Consider the following 19887-nt stretch of genomic DNA (forward strand, 5'->3'; position numbering starts at 1 on the left):
ACAACCAGAACTGACGACATCTTTTACCACTTTGATGAAACCCATGAGCACGGGTATGGTGCTGACAAGCCAAAAAGTATAATCAGGACAATTCTGGGGTTTGAAACCACAAATATTGGTTCCTGTCATGCCCAAGGGACACAACTCTACACAGAGACACTATACACATTAAAGGGAGTAACCAAAAACATTAAGTTAAAATATAAATGGACATTCTCAATGGATCACTTTTATTTACGAAGAGAAAAGGATATTTTTCTCTTTCAAAACTATATTGGCATGATTTTATTGTATGACATTACTGGACCAAAGTCAAGTTCAATTTTAACACCCCCATCCCCGAGGGCTAACACCCAACCTGTGTGTTGAATTATGCTCTAAATATTCACAGAATCCTACTCTACCTGCGCCTCAATTCTGTTAAAGAGGATTCTAATGCTGGAGTTCTCTGTGAGCATGGCTTGGCTCTGTACGAACTGTGATGCGATCCCGACGGTAAAGGACGCGAACACAGGTCGGTGGTAACTGTTCAGCAGGTTCTCCACACTTCCTGAAACAGTAACACCCTCAAAATGAAACAAGGCGGGGAAAGTTTAAAAATTGATTCTCAGGCAATCCCTTTCCAACTATTGGTCAAAAGTATTGGTTAATGTCGTGTTCAAGATTATTGCACTTATAGAGCAACATGCATGATGTATGTGTGTCTGGCTGCTAGTACTAGTCCAATCTCATTAAAATCAGATCTGAGTTCACGCTGCCGCTAAACAAAGATCTGAGGACATCCCATTACGGGTCACGTCAGAACAACCTTTCGCGAACTTTGACCGACCACTGACATGACTAACAAGAAGTCGACATCAGCCAACTAGAAAGCAGCTTTCTCGAGCTTAACAGCACTCGTTTCAACATGGCGACTTCCATTTCAGACTACGCTTGAAAAATATGTTTACACAGTTCTCGATTAAAATTTTGAAAACTGAACAAACGAACATTCCGGAATGTCTTATATAAGGTTGAGATTGTATGGCAGTGCTTCCCACGTACCGTGCAACGCCTCCTCCGTTCAAATGTTTATACCACGGAAGCAAGAGATAGATGATGATTTTGACGGAATCAGTCGTACGGGCCGTAACTGTCGTTCAGCATACCCCGTGTTTACGTTTTTGAGGTTGCATGATTACATTCCGACTGTCATTTTCATGATCTGGTAAGCGATGCTTTGATTGGTCGGATGAAAGGTCGTTCTGACGTGACCCATAATGGGATGTCCTCAGATCTTTGTTCAGCGATAGCGAGAACTAAGATCTGATTAATGAGATTGGTACTAGTCCAGGCTAATGCCGGTATAGTTCCAACCCACAAGATACCATGCCGCAGTTTAACATGAATGACCCACTCAGACACTGTATACTCTACCACACAGCATAATGCCAAGTGCCAGGGAGGGTAACTAAAAGAACAATATATTAACATATTTTTTTATATGACCTGACCAGGGATTGAACCACAGGACTACGCTCTCCAAGTAGAAGCTCTATTCACCAGACCACGGAGGCAGTCGATAGTTTAACAACCCACCGTATGCGTTGTTCTCGATGAAGGTCCCCGGGTAGGAATGCCAGAGTACTCGGTCACACCAAGACGGCACATTGATTATTTCCTGAAATAACATAAATTGAACCATAAAGAATATGTTAGGTACAGGGAAACCCTGCTCTGGACGCTGTTGATATGAACACGAGAAAATCTATATAAAGAACACCATACCCATGATACATTAATCCCAATCTCATAAAAATAATATCTTAGCTCTCGCTATCGCTAAACAAAAATCTGAGGACATCTCATTACAGGTCACGTCAGAACGACCTTTCATCCAACCAATCAGAGCGTCGCTTACCAGATCATGAAAGTGACAGTCGGAATGTGTTTTCTAATCATGCAGCCACGAAATATTTAACGACAGTTACAGGTTTTATGATTATATCCATACAATCTAGGCCATCTATAAGCCGTTCGAGAATGTTCTTCTTATCAGTTTTATTTTTTTTAATCGAGAATACGTCAAAATATGTCGCGAAGCGTAGTCGCCAGTTTGAAACTAGTGCCGTAAAGCTCGTGAAAGCTGCCTTCTGATTGGCTATGTAGATTTCTTGTCAGTCATTTCATTGGTTGGTCAAAATTCGCATAAGGTCGTTCTGACGTGACTCATGATTCGATGTCTGCAGATCTTTGTTTAGCGGTAGCGCAAACTAAGATCTGATTTTAATGAGATTGCATTAATCTGAAAATTGGTTAATTTAGAAGATTTTACTGGGAAAACTACCGTCTGGATAAACAACGTTTCAACTAAGAAGAAAAGTTTGAAGTAAAGGAATCTGCAAACAACTGCCTGAAGTACGAGGCCACTATGTAATAGACCCTACTACCAACCCACCCCAGTCATCTTGATTTTCTTCCAGTCGTACCTGCAGCCAGGTATCCCTCGGTACAGGCGGTAGGTCGGCATAAAGTTGATCTCGCTCTCATCTGAAACATACATGACTCAGCACTAGAAATATTTGTGAGTGAGTGAGTGAGTGAGTATGGTTTTACGCCGCTTTTAGTAATATTCAAGCAATATCACAGCGGGGGACACCAGAAATGGGCTTCACACATTGTACCCATGTTGGGAATCGAACCCGGGTCTTCGGCATGACGAGCGAACGCTTAACCACTAGGCTACCTGACCGCCCCAGAAATATTCGGAATATTTTGCTTTATTTGAATGGTGAAAAAGAAAGAAACACAAGCGACAAATCATATTTTTCTAATGCCATACAATTTTTCCAATTGTCTTACAAAAAGCACTTTAAAAACTTTATGAAAAATATGATGTCATCAAAAGGAGAAACAGACATGACAAAATTCATCTTCCTAAGCCTGGCAATTTCAGAGACTAAAATGTCATAAAACCCATATTCCACATCTTCCTACCCATATTCAACATCTTCTTACCCATATTCCACATCCACCTACCCATATTCCACATCCATCTACCCATATTCCACATCTTCCTACCCATATTCCACATCTTCCTACCCATATTCCACATCTTCCTACCTATATTCCAATCTCCCTACCCATATTCCACGTCCACCTACCCATATTCCACGTCCCAATGAACACGGAGATCTGATCCACTTTCTCTTCCTTGGAATGTAAGCTCTTCATGTGTCGGATCTGGAGGCAGAAGTTCTCTCTAGCATGGGCGTTCTCAAACATGTAGGACGTCTTCTTCTTGCCCTCGATGATCACGTCAAGACGGCTGTTGTCGGACGTGCTTTTCACTAGCTGAAGGACTGGAAGTAAACAACAAAATTATGTGAGATAAGTTGGAACAATAAGTAAAATATTTCAGGAACATTTACAAAATTAAATACTGTGTTGGAATTGAATTGATGCCTCTTTTCAAGTCCAAGACATCATTCACATCCAGGAGGCACGGGTGGCCCAGTCATCTAAGGCGCCCAAATTTGCTGTGCAGAGTTGCTTCCCTTGATCACACCAGAAACCTATGATTGTTGGTTCGACTCCTGGTTTGCCCCGATTATGTTTCTAGGTTTGTCAGAACCACACCCGTGCTCGTGGGTTTCACCGAAGTGGTAAACATCTGAGACCTGCATCACTTCGAGCTTTCCTCCCACATTAAGCTGAAACGCCGCGATATAACTGGAATACTGTTAAAAGCCCAACTCACTCACTCATTCACATCCATGACCTCCAAGCCATCAGTCACCCTGATTATAGTCTCAAGGCCGCCCCTATCATGTGTGTTTCTCATGCACAGCTTCACTGGGAGCAAATCTGTTAGTTGGAAATACAACAGATTCACTGTAATAATTCAGATCTGAGAAAAAAAGGTTCACATGAACCTTGTCTAAAAGAGTGTTTGTAGTATACATTGGCCTGACAAATGTACATTCGTTGTCTAACCATAAATACTTTCCCTCTACCACATTGCATGGTTTGGACATATTAAGGACAGTTGATTAATAATCATCTGGTTCTTTACTTCGGTCATGTGTGAAGGTGTTTCTCGATTCTTGGACGTCCTTGGGGGGTTTGACAGGATAGAAGCATCCTCGCTGAATGTCCACGTTCAGTGTCACCTTACTGGTGAATATTCCCGCCTTCGATGACCGCACCTGGAAAATAATGCATCATTAAAAAAAGTGAGGTTTTGGCTTGTGTTGTTTCATGTTACACAAAGGAATATTCAAGCTACATGGTGGCAGCGTGTAAAAAAGCAAGTCAGCGATTGATAAAGGGTTGGAATGGTGAAAACGTTAACACCTCAAAGGGGATAGAGAGAGGTGGATGAGAGAGGGGACTCACCTCAAAGGACGGGAGTAGATGAAGGGAGGGGACTCACCTAGAAGGAGGAGAGTAGATGGAGAGAGGGGACTCACCTAGAAGGAGGAGAGTAGATGGAGAGAAGGGACTCACCTAGAAGGAGGAGAGTAGATGGAGAGAGGGGACTCACCTAGAAGGAGGAGAGTAGATGGAGAGAAGGGACTCACCTAGAAGGAGGAGAGTAGATGGAGAGAGGGGACTCACCTAGAAGGAGGAGAGTAGATGGAGAGAAGGGACTCACCTAGAAGGACGAGAGTAGATGAGAGAGGAGATTCACCTCAAAGGACAAGCGTAAATGGAGAGAGGGGACTCACCTCAAAGGACGAGAGTAGATGGAGAGAGGGGCCTCACCTCAAAGGACACGAGTAGATGGAGAGAGGAGATTCACCTCGAAGGACGAGAGTAGATGGAGAGAGGAGATTCACCTCAAAGGACGAGAGTAGATGAGAGAGGAGATTCACCTCGAAGGACGAGAGTAGATGGAGAGAGGAGATTCACCTCGAAGGACGAGAGTAGATGGAGAGAGGGGACTCAAGTCAAAGGACGAGAGTAGATGAGAGAGGAGATTCACCTCGAAGGACGAGAGTAGATGGAGAGAGGAGATTCACCTAAAAGGACGAGAGTAGATGAGAGAGGAGATTCACCTCAAAGGACGAGAGTAGATGGAGAGAGGAGATTCACCTCGAAGGACGAGAGTAGATGGAGAGAGGAGATTCACCTCAAAGGACGAGAGTAGATGAGAGAGGAGATTCACCTCGAAGGACGAGAGTAGATGGAGAGAGGAGATTCACCTCAAAGGACGAGAGTAGATGAGAGAGGAGATTCACCTCGAAGGACGAGAGTAGATGGAGAGAGGAGATTCACCTCAAAGGACGAGAGTAGATGAGAGAGGAGATTCACCTCAAAGGACGAGAGTAGATGGAGAGAGGGGACTCACCTCAAAGGACGAGAGTAGATGGAGAGAGGAGATTCACCTCGAAGGACGAGAGTAGATGGAGAGAGGAGATTCACCTCAAAGGACGAGAGTAGATGGAGAGAGGAGATTCACCTCGAAGGACGAGAGTAGATGAGAGAGGAGATTCACCTCGAAGGACGAGAGTAGATGGAGAGAGGAGATTCACCTCGAAGGACGAGAGTAGATGGAGAGAGGGGACTCACCTCAAGGGACGAGAGTAGATGAGAGAGGAGATTCACCTCGAAGGACGAGAGTAGATGGAGAGAGGAGATTCACCTCGAAGGACGAGAGTAGATGGAGAGAGGAGATTCACCTCGAAGGACGAGAGTAGATGAGAGAGGAGATTCACCTCGAAGGACGAGAGTAGATGGAGAGAGGGGACTCACCTCAAAGGACGAGAGTAGATGGAGAGAGGAGATTCACCTCGAAGGACGAGAGTAGATGGAGAGAGGGGACTCACCTCAAAGGACAAGAGTAGATGGAGAGAGGAGATTCACCTCGAAGGACGAGAGTAGATGGAGAGAGGAGATTCACCTCAAAGGACGAGAGTAGATGAGAGAGGAGATTCACCTCAAAGGACGAGAGTAGATGGAGAGAGGGGACTCACCTCAAGGGACGAGAGTAGATGGAGAGAGGGGACTCACCTCGAATGACGAGAGTAGATGGAGAGAGGGGACTCACCTAGAAGGACGAGTGTAGATGAGAGAGGAGATTCACCTCAAAGGACGAGAGTAGATGGAGAGAGGAGATTCACCTCAAAGGACGAGAGTAGATGGAGAGAGGGGACTCACCTCAAGGGACGAGAGTAGATGGAAAGAGGGGACTCACCTCGAAGGACGAGAGTAGATGGAGAGAGGGGACTCACCTCAAAGGACAAGCGTAAATGGAGAGAGGGGACTCACCTCGAAGGACGGGAGTAGATGGAGAGAGGGGCCTCACCTCAAAGGACAAGAGTAGATGGATGGAGGGGATTGTGTGTGGTTCAGACTTACTTATGTAGAGGAATAGTGTGTGTTGTTCAGACTTACTTATGTACAGCAATATTGTGTGTGGTTCAGACTTACTTATGTACAGGAATATGGTGAATGGTTCAGACTTATTTATGTACAGGAATATTGTGTGTGGTTCAGACTTATTTATGTACAGGAATATTGTGTGTGGTTCAGACTTATTTATGTGCAGGAATATTGTGTGTGGTTCAGACTTATTTACGTACAGGAATATTGTGTGTGGTTCAGACATAAATATGTACAGGAATATGGTGTGTGGTTCAGACTTATTTACGTACAGGAATATTGTGTGTGGTTCAGACATAAACATGTACAGGAATATGGTGTGTGGTTCAGACTTATTCATGTACAGGAATATTGTGTGTGGTTTAGACTTATTCATGTACAGGAATATGGTGTATGGTTCACACTTATTTATGTACAGGAAAATTGTGTGTGGTTCAGACTTATTTAGGTACAGGAATATGGTGTATGGTTCAGACTTACTTATGTACAGGAATATTGTGTATGGTTCAGACTTACTTATGTACAGGAATATTGTGTGTGGTTCAGACTTATTTATGTGCAGGAATATTGTGTGTGGTTCAGACTTATTTACGTACAGGAATATTGTGTGTGGTTCAGACATAAATATGTACAGGAATATGGTGTGTGGTTCAGACTTATTTACGTACAGGAATATTGTGTGTGGTTCAGACATAAACATGTACAGGAATATGGTGTGTGGTTCAGACTTATTCATGTACAGGAATATTGTGTGTGGTTTAGACTTATTCATGTACAGGAATATAGTGTATGGTTCACACTTATTTATGTACAGGAAAATTGTGTGTGGTTCAGACTTATTTACGTACAGGAATATGGTGTATGGTTCAGACTTACTTATGTACAGGAATATTGTGTATGGTTCAGACTTACTTATGTACAGGAATATTGTGTGTGGTTCAGACTTACTTATGTACAGGAATATTGTGTGTGGTTCAGACTTATTCATGTACAGGAATGTTGTGTGTGGTTCAGACTTACTTATGTACAGGAATATGGTGTGTGGTTCAGACTTATTCATGTACAGGAATATTGTGTGTGGTTCCTTATGGAAAAAAGCTTCCCACATCATCAGCCGCCTCCTTAAACAGCAAGCCAAAATGGACACCTACTTCACCAGCTCCACCTTCCATGATACGAGGGCTGGGACCTAATTTGAACCCAAATTTAGTACCCGGGTACCCGACCCCTATTACCAGACCCTACCCGGGTATCCACTGTAGGTCTCAAGTGGGGTACAAAATGTTCAATTGGGAATTGTTTTACAGATGCCCTGTCAAAAAGTGTTTAGATAGGGTACAAAACGATCTGATCATGCATACACTGAAGTCGACTGAAGCTTAGTCTTTACTCAATCATATAAAGGAATGTGCGCGTAGTCAGAAGAAATACGAACATTAGCGACTTGTACTTGTGTAATCATAAAATTTAATTGTTATTGTATTTAAACAATATATATAGCTGACTAACCACGGGTCCGGGTAGTCCTGTGGGTACCCGGGTCCTACTCAGGACCCATCCGACCCGAGTACCTGAGTAACCTGTCCGAGCCCTACTCAATACCATCAGAGCCACCGACAGAAACTCCACCATTCCCCGAGAACCTAACGGTGTAGTTTATTAGCTATTGACAATCCAATGTAGGTGAAAAATCCAGCCATCAACACCAGAATCAAAGAGCACAAAACTTCAACCATCAAATCAGCCATCTTGGACCCAAAACACATCTATTGGGGAACCATCCAAACCCTCTCCAACAACCTCCATGACCTCACGAATAGATGGGTAGGAGAGATCAGAGCTGTTTTATCCCGCCAGCCTAGTATAAACTAATCAAGCAATGGTTTTAACAATCATACCGCCTATGTAGACTTTATTACTTTTTATATGGTTTCCGATTTAATTGCATTCTTTTTTATGTGTTCTCTGTCAATCATGTTACAATATTCTTTCTGTTGTTAATAGTTAACCTACTTATGTTAATTTCTCATGTATGCAAATTGTCGTTCTCCATATACCATACTTAACTCTGTACCGTGTACCAGATTGCAACACACACTCCCATTTGTTCTGCACTGCGGTACTAAACAGCTACGACTGATTAAGACTGTAACATAAACAGGAGACACATTTTATAGCAATGTGAAGGCTTTGTTCCACTTGAAGGCCTGTGCTGTGAAGCCCATTTCTGGTGTCCCCTGCCGTGATATTGCTGGAATATTGCTAAAATGCGGAGTCAAACCATATTCACCCTCTCTCCAGAGGACATTTCCGACTGTTCCATCTTAAGATGTTGTTTTATAGCACAGTCGGCAATAACTCAGTTCTTACGTGGCAGCCGGTATATGGTCAAGTCTGGTACCGACAAACCAGTGGTCGTTATGAGCAATATCACACACCATCATCCATGTTGCGGAATTTGACCACTTGATCCTCTTCGTCGACTCTTACAAGTAGGGGTAAGTGGGACTCATTCTGACCACTTGATCCTGTCTGGTCGACTCTTACAAGTAGGGGTTACTGGGACTCATTCTGACCACTTGATCTTGTCTGGTCGACCCTTATAAGTGGGGGTTAGTGGGACTCATTCTGACCACTTGATCCTGTCTGGTCGACTCTTACAAGTAGGGGTTACTGGGACTCATTCTGACCACTTGATCCTGTCTGGTCGACTCTTACAAGTAGGGATTAGTAGGACTCATTCTGACCACTTGATCCTGAGTGGTCGACTCTTACAAGTAGGGGTTACTGGGACTCATTCTGACCACTTGATCCTGTCTGGTCGACTCTTACAAGTAGGGGTTAGTGGGACTCATTCTGACCACTTGATCCTGTCTGGTCGACCCTTACAAGTAGGGGTTACTGGGACTCATTCTGACCACTTGATCCTGTCTGGTCGACTCTTACAAGTAGGGGTTACTGGGACTCATTCTGACCACTTGATCCTCTCTGGTCGACTCTTACAAGTAGTGGTTAGTGGGACTCATTCTGAACACTTGATCTTGTCTGGTCGACTCTTACAAGTAGGGGTTAGTGGGACTCATTCTGACCACTTGATCCTGAGTGGTCGACTCTTACAAGTAGGGGTTACTGGGACTCATTCCGACCACTTGATCCTGTCTGGTCGACCGTTACAAGTAGGGGTTAGTGGGACTCATTCTGACCACTTGATCCTGTCTGGTCGACTCTTACAAGTAGGGGTTAGTGGGACTCATTCTGACCACTTGATCTTGTCTGGTCGACTCTTACAAGTAGGGGTTAGTGGGACTCATTCTGACCACTTGATCCCCTTGGTCAACTCTGACAAGTAGGGGTTACTGGGACTCATTCTGATGTGGAAGCAACGGCACAAATGGCCAAGTCGTCTAAAGCATATCAGTTGTGTCCCTTCGGTGTTCCACTAACCTATAATTGTTCAAAACCCTGATTTTGTTTCTAGGTTTGTTATCACCTAGGCAGGTTTGAGGATTTCAGCAAAGGGGTAACCGTCTAGGACCTGCACCACTTCAAGCTTTCCACACCAACTGACACACCATGAAATTTATCTGTGATACTGTTAAACGAAACTCACTCACTCAGGGCAAGACCCATGAAGATCCAGAGTAGAATACGTCTTCAGCAACCCATACTTGCCGTAAGTGGCAACTAATGGGATCGGGTGGTCAGACTCGCTGGCTTTGTTGATGCATGTCATCATATCCCAATTGTGTAGATCGATGCTCATGATGTCAATCACTGGATTGTCTGGTCCAGACTTGATTATTTACAGACCACCGTCATATGGCTGGAATATTGTTGAGTGCAGCGTTAAACAACAAACAAACAAACAAACTCCGGGAAAGGTGAGTGTGGATGTGGCACAGAAGAAAATAACAAACACAAACAATACTGAATCATTCTATTACTCAATTACTATATAAAACATTTCATAAATGTACAAATGTGGACTTGAGATAAAAATAACTCCATGGATACTGACATGTTGAGCTGTGATCTGTGCTATGGTCTGCAGCCATAACTATCCATCATCAGGGCCTTTCTGTAAGTCTGATAGGCCCTGAATTAGAATATTATGTTCCAGCTGACCACATGGGAATGTGAAGAATTGGGGTAACCTGTTGGGTGTCCTGAAGGGACATTACTGATACTTGTAAAAATAACATGTCATCACTGGGTTATATCCAAGCCAACCAGTGCATCACACCTGTCTAAAAGGGAGATAACTGGGATGTTAAACCATACCAGAATAAATGTAGTCATAAACCTTGTGAAAAGCATGGTATAACTTATATAACATATGCATACACCACACTTCAACCTTGAAGGGACTATAATCTACTTGTATACTACTCAAAAAAAGTTAAAGAACACCCATTATTGATTCTCTCATATACTATACTTAATCTGTGTTTCTTTACTTCTTTTGAATAGCATACACACCAGGACACTGCATTGTGATGCTTTCCAGATAATCATTGTTTACAATTTGTAACCATAGTAACACTGGTTGAAAAGTGTTTCTTCAAAGTAAGATCATCAAACTTGTCAGTCAGGTGAAATCAAAGAGAAATGAAACAGTCACATGGTGTCACCCTGTTTTGAACCAATTTTGAACATTTTTTTCTGAAATTAGACAACTTATTGTGGGAAGAAAAGAATATTCTCAAAAACATTTCTTTATCAACAATTGACATTTTTGGTAGGAACTTTAAAGCAATAAAATAAATTTTAAAAGATTTCTCATAATGGTTTATGTAAATAGTATGTAATATCTCATATTTTGGGCAGCATATTCAGTACAATTAAAAAACAGACAATGATTCGTTGTTTACAGTAAAACAGTACAATTTGAAGTTTTTCAAAATTTAACATACCGTATATATATTTCCACACCCTTGAAACCTCTTTATTAAACTTTAAATAACCATGACCTCATTAACGGTGAAATGATACCTCGTTACACACAGGAGAAACCAATTGTTATGAATTGTGGGAACTGTGTTGCCCTGGTAACAACAACTCCAGGATAAGCTGATGCCCTCGATTTACCCAAAGACTTACATCTATATACGTCTTTGGTTTACCCCACAAACGGCATAAATACAAACTTGTTTTCGACATGGCAAACATCTATTAAACAGAACACATTCATTGGGAGTATATAATGGCGGACAAATGATTTCTTCTTTCACTGAAAACAAAAGAAAGAAAATGCCCACTCTAAAAAAAGAAAATGTAAAATAAATATATGCTTAGCAAAGTCAGGAGGAATGAAGAGCTGCTAGTTAATTATGCTGGCCTTATCTTTGAGTGTGTGTGTGTGTGTGTGTGTGTGTGTGTTTTTCTGTGTGTGTGTTTCTGTGTGTGAGTGTGTGTGTCTGTGTGTAGGTGTGTCTGTCTGTTTGTAGGTGTGTGTCTGTGTGTGTGTCTCTCTCCGTGTGTGTGCGTATGTGTCTGTGTTTTTCTGTGTATCTGGTCTCTGTGTAAGTGTATGTGTGTGTCTGTCTGTGTGTCTGTCTGCCTGTGTGTGTTTTTCTGTGTATCTTGTCTCTGTGTGTATGTGCGTGTCTGTCTGTGTGTCTGTCTGCCTGTGTGTGTTTTTCTGTGTATCTGGTCTCTGTGTGTATGTGCGTGTCTGTCTGTGTGTCTGTCTGCCTGTGTGTGTTTTTCTGCGTATCTGGTCTCTGTGTGTGTGTGTTTGTCTGTCTGTCTGTCTCTGTGTATCAGGTCTCTGTGTGTGTGTGTTTGTGTGTCTGTTTCTGCTGTCTGTCTGTCTGTCCAAGGGGACTCAAGCAAGTCTATGTCATTGTACTGCGGTGTCCTACAGCTAGAGCTGTTTTGTCATGATCCAACCACCCCCATCCCCCAAACAGCTGGCACAATCACATCATAATAAACATATTTCAAGGTGTATGCTTTGTTTTCACACTGACACAAAAACTTTATATACATAACATGCTCACTCCTGCAAAATAAAAATTATTATGCAACAACAATAAGTTCATCAAAAACAATTGACAGTAGAATTTTTGATTATAGTGAGGTGATTCCAAATCTGCATTATCATTATAATATAACAAACATATGCATAAGGAATATAATACTGGTCTAAAGCTTTATAATGTCAAGCAAGACAGAAGCAGACAGAGTCGTCATAAATAACAACATAAACTTGCTGACTAAGCAGTTCTAAAATATACATGTATTTTTTACTTGAAAACCTTTTTATCATCTAAACCTATCACTTGGGTGAGATCAAGCAATATCTCTAGGAAAAACATTTTACCGACCACTGTGACGTCATCGGTTACCATGACGTCACAAACTGACATCACTCTCTGCTACGGAAGCTGTCAGCCGTACTTTCTACACACAAGACACTGTATATTGCTGATTACATACTGAAAAAGTCAGAAGAGCAATTTTGGATGATAACTAGAATCTCTATTACCAACACGTCAATAAACGTCCATAAAATACCTTGGCAAGCCTGAGTGTTTTAAACTTTAATCGACTTGTGTTTATATATTTGATTCCAAAAGACACGAGAGTGAAATTCCCTATATATATGATCAGGCTTGATACGGCATATGGCATAGCAGTACCCTTAGAACCACTGTAACAAACTCTCATATAAACAAGGAAGAACGCGTATTCATATGGACAAATCGACAGCTATGGCAACATATTCTGAAAACATTATCTTCCTATGCCAAAAAATGCATGATAACACGACAAGAAATATTTTAATGAAGACTTAATGCTGATCTGAATTCTGATTTTATGCAAATATTCTTTGCACTTAAGAGTGAGTGAGTGAGTGAGTGAGTTGGGTTTAATGCCGCTTTTAACAGTATTCCAGTTATATCACGGCGTGTCAGCTTCATGTGGGAGGCAAGCCCGAAGTGATGCAGGTCTCAGACGTTTACCACTTCGGTGAAACCCACGAGCACGGGTATGGTGCTGACAAACCTAGAAACATAATCGGGGTGAACCGGGATTCAAACCCACAATCATAGGTTTCTGGCGTGTCCAAGGGACGCAACTCTGCACAGCGAATCACGGCGCCTTGGACGACTGGGCCACCCGTGCCCCCTTTTGCACTTAAGAAACAAAATTGCAGAAGACTGCATGTGACAAAGTTTACATATTGTACGTAAATGGTTATGAACACAGATATAGGGATTGGTGGCATCAGACAAGTGATTTTGGATGAGAAAAGCAATCCTACAAGCTTGACATTGTAACATATTGTAAAATATTTCATTTGCAGCAGTACAAGACACACAGATCTCTTCAACACCCTGGAAATAGACCGGTCGGACAGGATGCTGACAACGCAGTTTCCTGTCATCTTCTCCAGGCAAGGGAGTTCACTGAAAATATAGGTCCAATTTCCAGCCTTGCCGAACTAGGCTGGAATTTCTAAGCTTGATCGTAGCGCCACCAGTGGCTATTGTGAGTTATGTCCCTTCTATGTCCCTCCAATTGACCAATCTGATTCCACCTCTCATGTCACATGTATTTGCTTAAAAATGGCGGCCCCCAGTCAAGACGATCTGATCAATAATCAAAATTCATATTGTGATAAAACGGGTCTTACTTCGCGAAGTGCATCAAATCACGTGAGCACCTTGATTAAAAACATTTGGAAAATATCTGATGACGCTGAGTTGGCAATACATATGCTTTGCAAATCCTGCAATCGATTCGAAATCTACACAGCATTTTACGAACCAGGTGTCAATTTCGTTACACGATTTAGATTGGACTTTCCATAGACTTTTTAGTCCAGTCAATAATAACTCTATTATTCCAGCCTAATTCCGCAGGCATGGAAACTGGACTTTTATAGTCAGCTAACTCCCTTGCCTTGAGAAGATGTTTCCTGTCGGAATGTCTTGAGAACTCCCCAATGCACATTTCACTGTATACAGAGTATCATAAGGACTAAATGTTTGGACCAACACACTTCAGCATTTTCTTATATGCAAATAAAACTCTCTCCTGAAGATAACAATATTTCACACCAACCATGTTGCAATATATCTTTGTATGCGATAATGATCCATTGTCTGCAAGGATGCAATAACACAATGACACATTGTTTGCAATAACACAATGACACGTTGTTTGCGATGATACAATGACACATTGTTCGGAGTGATACAATGACACGTTGTTTGCAGTGATACAATGACACATTGTTTGCAATGAAACAATGACACATTGTTTGCAATGATACAATGACACATTGTTCGCAGTGATACAATGACACATTGTTCGCAGTGATACAATGACACATTCTTCGCAGTGATACAATGACACATTGTTTGCAGTGATACAATGACACATTGTTCGCAGTGATACAATGACACAATCTTTGCAATGATACAATGACACAAAGTCTTAATAATACAATGACACAAAGTCTGAATGATACAACGATACAATGTTTTCAATCATACAATGACACATTGTTTGCAGTGATACAATGACATATTATCTGAATGGTACAATGACTAATCTCTCAGTAATACACGGACACTTTGCCTACAGTGACACAATCACACCTCCCTCCGGGACACAAAGGGACAGTTACCCTCACAACCATGTTCTAAGGCAACACAGTATCACAATGTTGTCAGCTGCTCTGGTTTAGTAGATGAGGGCTCCAGGACGTCAGTAACCATGGTAACCATGATGCTACCATGGAGACTGATTGGCCCCGCTGTCTGTTGTGGTGGTAGTCAGACAGGACATGGCTAATGTAGAGAGGTATTGAATCATACCCTGGCAAATGGGTCGAGTCTCACTCCCTTGGCCAATGGTCTGCCTGCACCAGGTCTGAACTCTGAAAGGAGTGGAGCACCCTTCCCCACGCACCATCACTGTCTAGATACCGCCTTCAATTGTTGGTTTAAAAGCAGTATCAAGCCTCTGAGCACTGATTTTCCAATGTAACAATTTGCCTTGCCCTGATCGTCATGGAAACGAGTTAATCCTAAAGATTGCAAATGTGATCATTGAACAAATCTTCCCAGCAATGGACCAAACAGAGCAGCTGACAGAGCATGTGGGATACAGTTGGGTCCGGCGGCGTAACAATAACAGATCTCCTCTTATAACAATATTGATCTTTGCACATAAATATTTTTCTAAATTTGATAAAGTCATAAGATATATTGCTTTTTATTCCATGTAAAGAATTTGATTAACATCAACCCAATCAACAACACAAGTGTTTACAAGCGGTTTCATAACAATATGTTGTTTACAAAACAAACTTTCACAAACAAACATCAATGCCATGTCACTTTATAACAATTTTTTAATTATTTCAAATCAGATCTTAGGTCTCGCTACCGACCAATCTCATTAAAATCAGACCTTAGGTCTCGCTACCGTCAAACAAAGGTCTGTGGACATCCATTACGGTTAACATCCGAATGACCTTTCATTCAACCAATCAGAGCATCACTTATTAGATCGGGAAAGTGATAGTCGGAATGTGTTTTCTAATCATGTGACATTGAAAAAGTTAACACTGGGTATTATGGAGTGCACGACTGATTCCGTCAAAGTCATAATCTATCTCTCGCTTCAATGGGATAACATCGGAAACAGAAGAAACTTGCCACAGCCCGTGGAAAGTTCTGCCACACAATCTGACATTGAATTACAATTAGACATTCAAGAATTTTTATTGGTTCAGTTTTCAAATTTTGGATCGCTATTTTTTAAAAGGTATTCTGGAATGGAAGTTGCTAGTTTGAAACTAGTGCTGTAAAGCAGCTTTCTGATTGGCTAATGCTGACAACTTGTAAGTCATTTTATTGGTCAGTCAAAGTTCACGAGAGGTCGATCTGACGTGAGTTCTAATTTAACACCGCTTTAAACAGTATTCCAGTTATATCACGGCGTGTCAGCTTTATTGGTGAGGAAAGCTCGAAGTGATCGATGTCTTAGCCGTTTATAACCAACGACCAAGGGTATGGCGCTGACAAACCTAGAAACATAATCAGGGCGAACCTGGATTCGAAACCCACAATCATAGGTTTCTGGCTTGCCCAGGGGACACAACTCTGCACAGCGAATCGCAGGGCCTTAGACGACTGGGCCCCTGTTGTCGCGGTTTAGGGCACTAAGATCTGATTTGAATGAGATTGACTTAATAACATCATAAATACGTCACATTCTCAACCTGAATTTCAATACTTAAAAAACCAGGATCAGTTTAGGTTCAGAAGTTAAAGTCCTTATGACATGAAACCTCGAAATAAACATACAGCAAAAGGGTATTAGGCACTTTGAATTTTATTCCAATTTAAGCACTTGAACATCCAAACTTTTCCAATTTTGAAATTTTCACGTTATACAACCAGGAGTTGCTTTCATCTGCCTATACACAAATATCGAGAAATAACATGTTTCAGTAATAGAAGGCGATTCATCAGCCAGTTGTGAATTAATAAGCAAAAAGATGGGTTAGCAAGCACCAAATGATTCTCACAACCATTATCCTTCAAACTATTGTTTAAGCTTGAAAGGTGAGCTACAGTGCATGTGCACCAGATACAGCAGTGACCACCAACTGCTACAGCTGAAAATATGGGATTTTTTCTTTTCTTGTTCATTTGTTTAGGTTGACCGTGTCAGCCATTATGCAGGGTAAATAGATGCCATGGATCACCGTGGCAACCAGAGACATGTAACCAATGTCACAATAATTATAGCAAGTAGCGGTAAGTAATCTTCTTAAGAGATGGCCATGGCAACCAAAGAGGATTAAAAACCCGCACCAGACATCACCATGGCAACAAGAGGCAAGACACTTATTTCAGATATCGCCATGGTAACCAGATGCATTTAACCATTCTTGAAAATAATACATGATTCCTCAATTAATTTTCTTGTTCCGCTCAATTGTTTATTTTTTCACCATGTAAACAAATATTCCTGCATCAAAGATATTTGGCAACAGGAGTTAGTTATTACAGGAGTTGGAAATAGTTGTAGCTTAACTGCCATGGGTGTTTATTTATAGGATGTCAATGTTTATCATTGTAAAACATGATTTGACACCATTTAAGGAAAAGCCATTCCAAGCAAATCTCATCAGAATTGTTTACATACTATTTTGACTTTCACAACAGCAAAAACACACACAGCGACAACAAAAAGACAAAATCCAAGCTGACAAAAAACGGGTTTGAGACGGATTCAATCCAAGATGCTTTGAAGTGCAACGACTTCTACATTTTGACAGACAAATAACGATCGTAGCACTTTCTTTAAGACTTGCGCAGCATTGGACAATAAATGACAAAAAAATCGCATTATTTCTACCAGCACATTTACAAAATATAGTGACACCAACACACGACCTATGTACAGCAGACTACATCCACACATCTGTGAAACAGACATCAGATCGGCTGGGAAGGGCAACTCGGGTACTCGGGTACTCGGGTACGGTCGGGTACCCGGGTAGTCCATTTGGCCTCGTCCCAGCCCTATCTCATATTATGATTATTTTAATCCCATAAGATTCAATGCAGTAGATACACCTCTATTGATTACAAAGTCAACATTCATATACACTGAAGACATGGAGACAAAATATATTAACCGGAATTTGAACATCAGTCATTCAAGTTATATACAAAAGCACTGTACAAAAAGTTCACTACAAATATTTTATCTTGAACAGACTCTCCATGTAAGGCTTCATGTATTTGTGTTACCTTAAAAAGGATTCGAAAGCCAAGACTGACAAGACACTTCAGGCATGGTCGAATCCATTCTTGTTTATGAAAAAGTTAACTTTTCTTTAAAAGATGTCGTTTTATTTGTATCAAAATTAATTGAACATTGCTTTCTTAGCATGAACGTTAGAACTTAAATTTCCATTTTTACAAAATCAAGCCTGAATATTTCTTCATTTTTAAATCTATGAAAAAAAGTCTGGCCTTAACATGCAACAAAGGAAATCTTTTTTGGTTTCGTTTTCAAAAAAAGATGAGTCATGTTAGCCACATGAAGCACTTGGGGTAAATGACCTTAGCAGTGTGCACTCATTACGACGTAGCACTGTGGAATGACAGTCTCTATTCTCAGATATGTCGGGGGCGGGGGTCATTTTTCATAGGTAGCAAATTTGCAACAACACCTGCTGCTATGTGAAGTTTATTTCCTGAATGCTAGTGATCATTCTGTTCCAGTGTGCAGGATTTTGAATACCCATGCGCAAAAGATCCGGGGCTGTGAGATTGGGGAGTCTGGAGATGGAATCCCAGCCAGATTTGAGAAACAACACAATGTATTCCTCTAGACCGAGCCCTGTCAGCCATTCCTGCACCGAGGCAGGCTTGGCAAGTCCGTCATAGTTCTTGTCACTCTGGAAATAGAATAGGAACAATTACATATATAGTCTTGAAGGTAATTTGAGGTACCGACGTTTACTACAATATCTGAAAAACTGTCAGACCTACTCCAGTCAAAGTTGGTATGAGATTATTAAACAGTCATACATAACTGGATCTTACATTTAAAGACAATCGGTGCATGAATAAAAAATCTGTCTATTTAGCTATCACTATATTTCATCAACAACCACGGGAAAGACAATCAGTGCTTTCGAGTTGAGTTGATTGGTTCAACTGTGTCATATGGCCCTGTGATGCAGGGGTAGCATTCTGCAGATGGCTGTTTCAATGAATGCTCGTTCCACCCGTGACGAACAGGTCTGGTTGTTGATGAAATATAGTGATAGCTAAATAGACAGATTTTTTATTCATGAACCGATTGTCTTTAATGTAATATCAAGTTATGTATGACTGTTTGATAATCTCATACCAACTCTCCTACATCATACAAAATCCACTTTCGTCGGCAAATTCGTACTTTATGATTATTATTATAAATATTATTATAGTCAATGATAATCCTAATTATAATCTGCACACAGCTGAAGACTCTGACCCACTATAGGCACGCATATGGCACTGACAAACCCTCTGTAATAGTGAGTGAGTGAGTTGGGTTTAACGCCGCTTTTAACATTATTCCAGTCATATCACAACGTGTCAGCTTAATGTTGGAGGAAAGCCTGAAGTGATGCAGGTCTCGGACGTTTACCACTGCGGTGAAACCCACGAGCACGGGTATGGTGTTGACAACCTAGAAACATAATCAGGCGAACCGGGATTCAAACCCACAATCATAGGTTTCTGGCGTGCCCAAGGGACGCAACTCTGCACAGCGAATCGCAGCGCCTTAGATGACTGGGCCATACGTGCCCCCCCACTCTGTTATAAGTGACCTGGGTGCTTTAAAAAAATTGACAAGGAGTGGGGGAGACTTATCAAAACCATACACAATGAGTTTTCAGAGATCGAACAATAGCGATAAAAATTAATCTTAAGTGACACTATAACTAAGCCAGTTATTTCACATTCTGAACTGCTGAATGTGTATCAT

At 41.4% G+C, this 19887-nt stretch overlaps 1 protein-coding gene and 1 pseudogene across 1 annotated transcript in view; both read right to left on the reverse strand.

Annotated features, from left to right (window-relative positions):
* LOC139449031 (phosphatidylinositol 3,4,5-trisphosphate 5-phosphatase 2-like) overlaps positions 1-5659 on the reverse strand; it is a 29571-nt pseudogene extending 23912 nt beyond the window's left edge.
* Positions 5660-16664: 11005 nt separating this feature from the next.
* LOC139447262 (phosphatidylinositol 3,4,5-trisphosphate 5-phosphatase 2-like) overlaps positions 16665-19887 on the reverse strand; it is a 39643-nt gene continuing 36420 nt past the window's right edge. Inside the window, exon 25 of the mRNA XM_071228534.1 lies at positions 16665-18805. Coding sequence (XP_071084635.1) covers positions 18584-18805 — 222 coding nt within the window. The 3' untranslated portion in view covers positions 16665-18583. The remainder of the gene's footprint in view (positions 18806-19887) is intronic.

Source organism: Haliotis cracherodii, unplaced genomic scaffold, assembly GCF_022045235.1.
Source record: "Haliotis cracherodii isolate W230 unplaced genomic scaffold, xgHalCrac1.p SCAF_7, whole genome shotgun sequence".
In the NCBI taxonomy this organism is placed as follows: Eukaryota; Metazoa; Mollusca; class Gastropoda; order Lepetellida; family Haliotidae; genus Haliotis; species Haliotis cracherodii.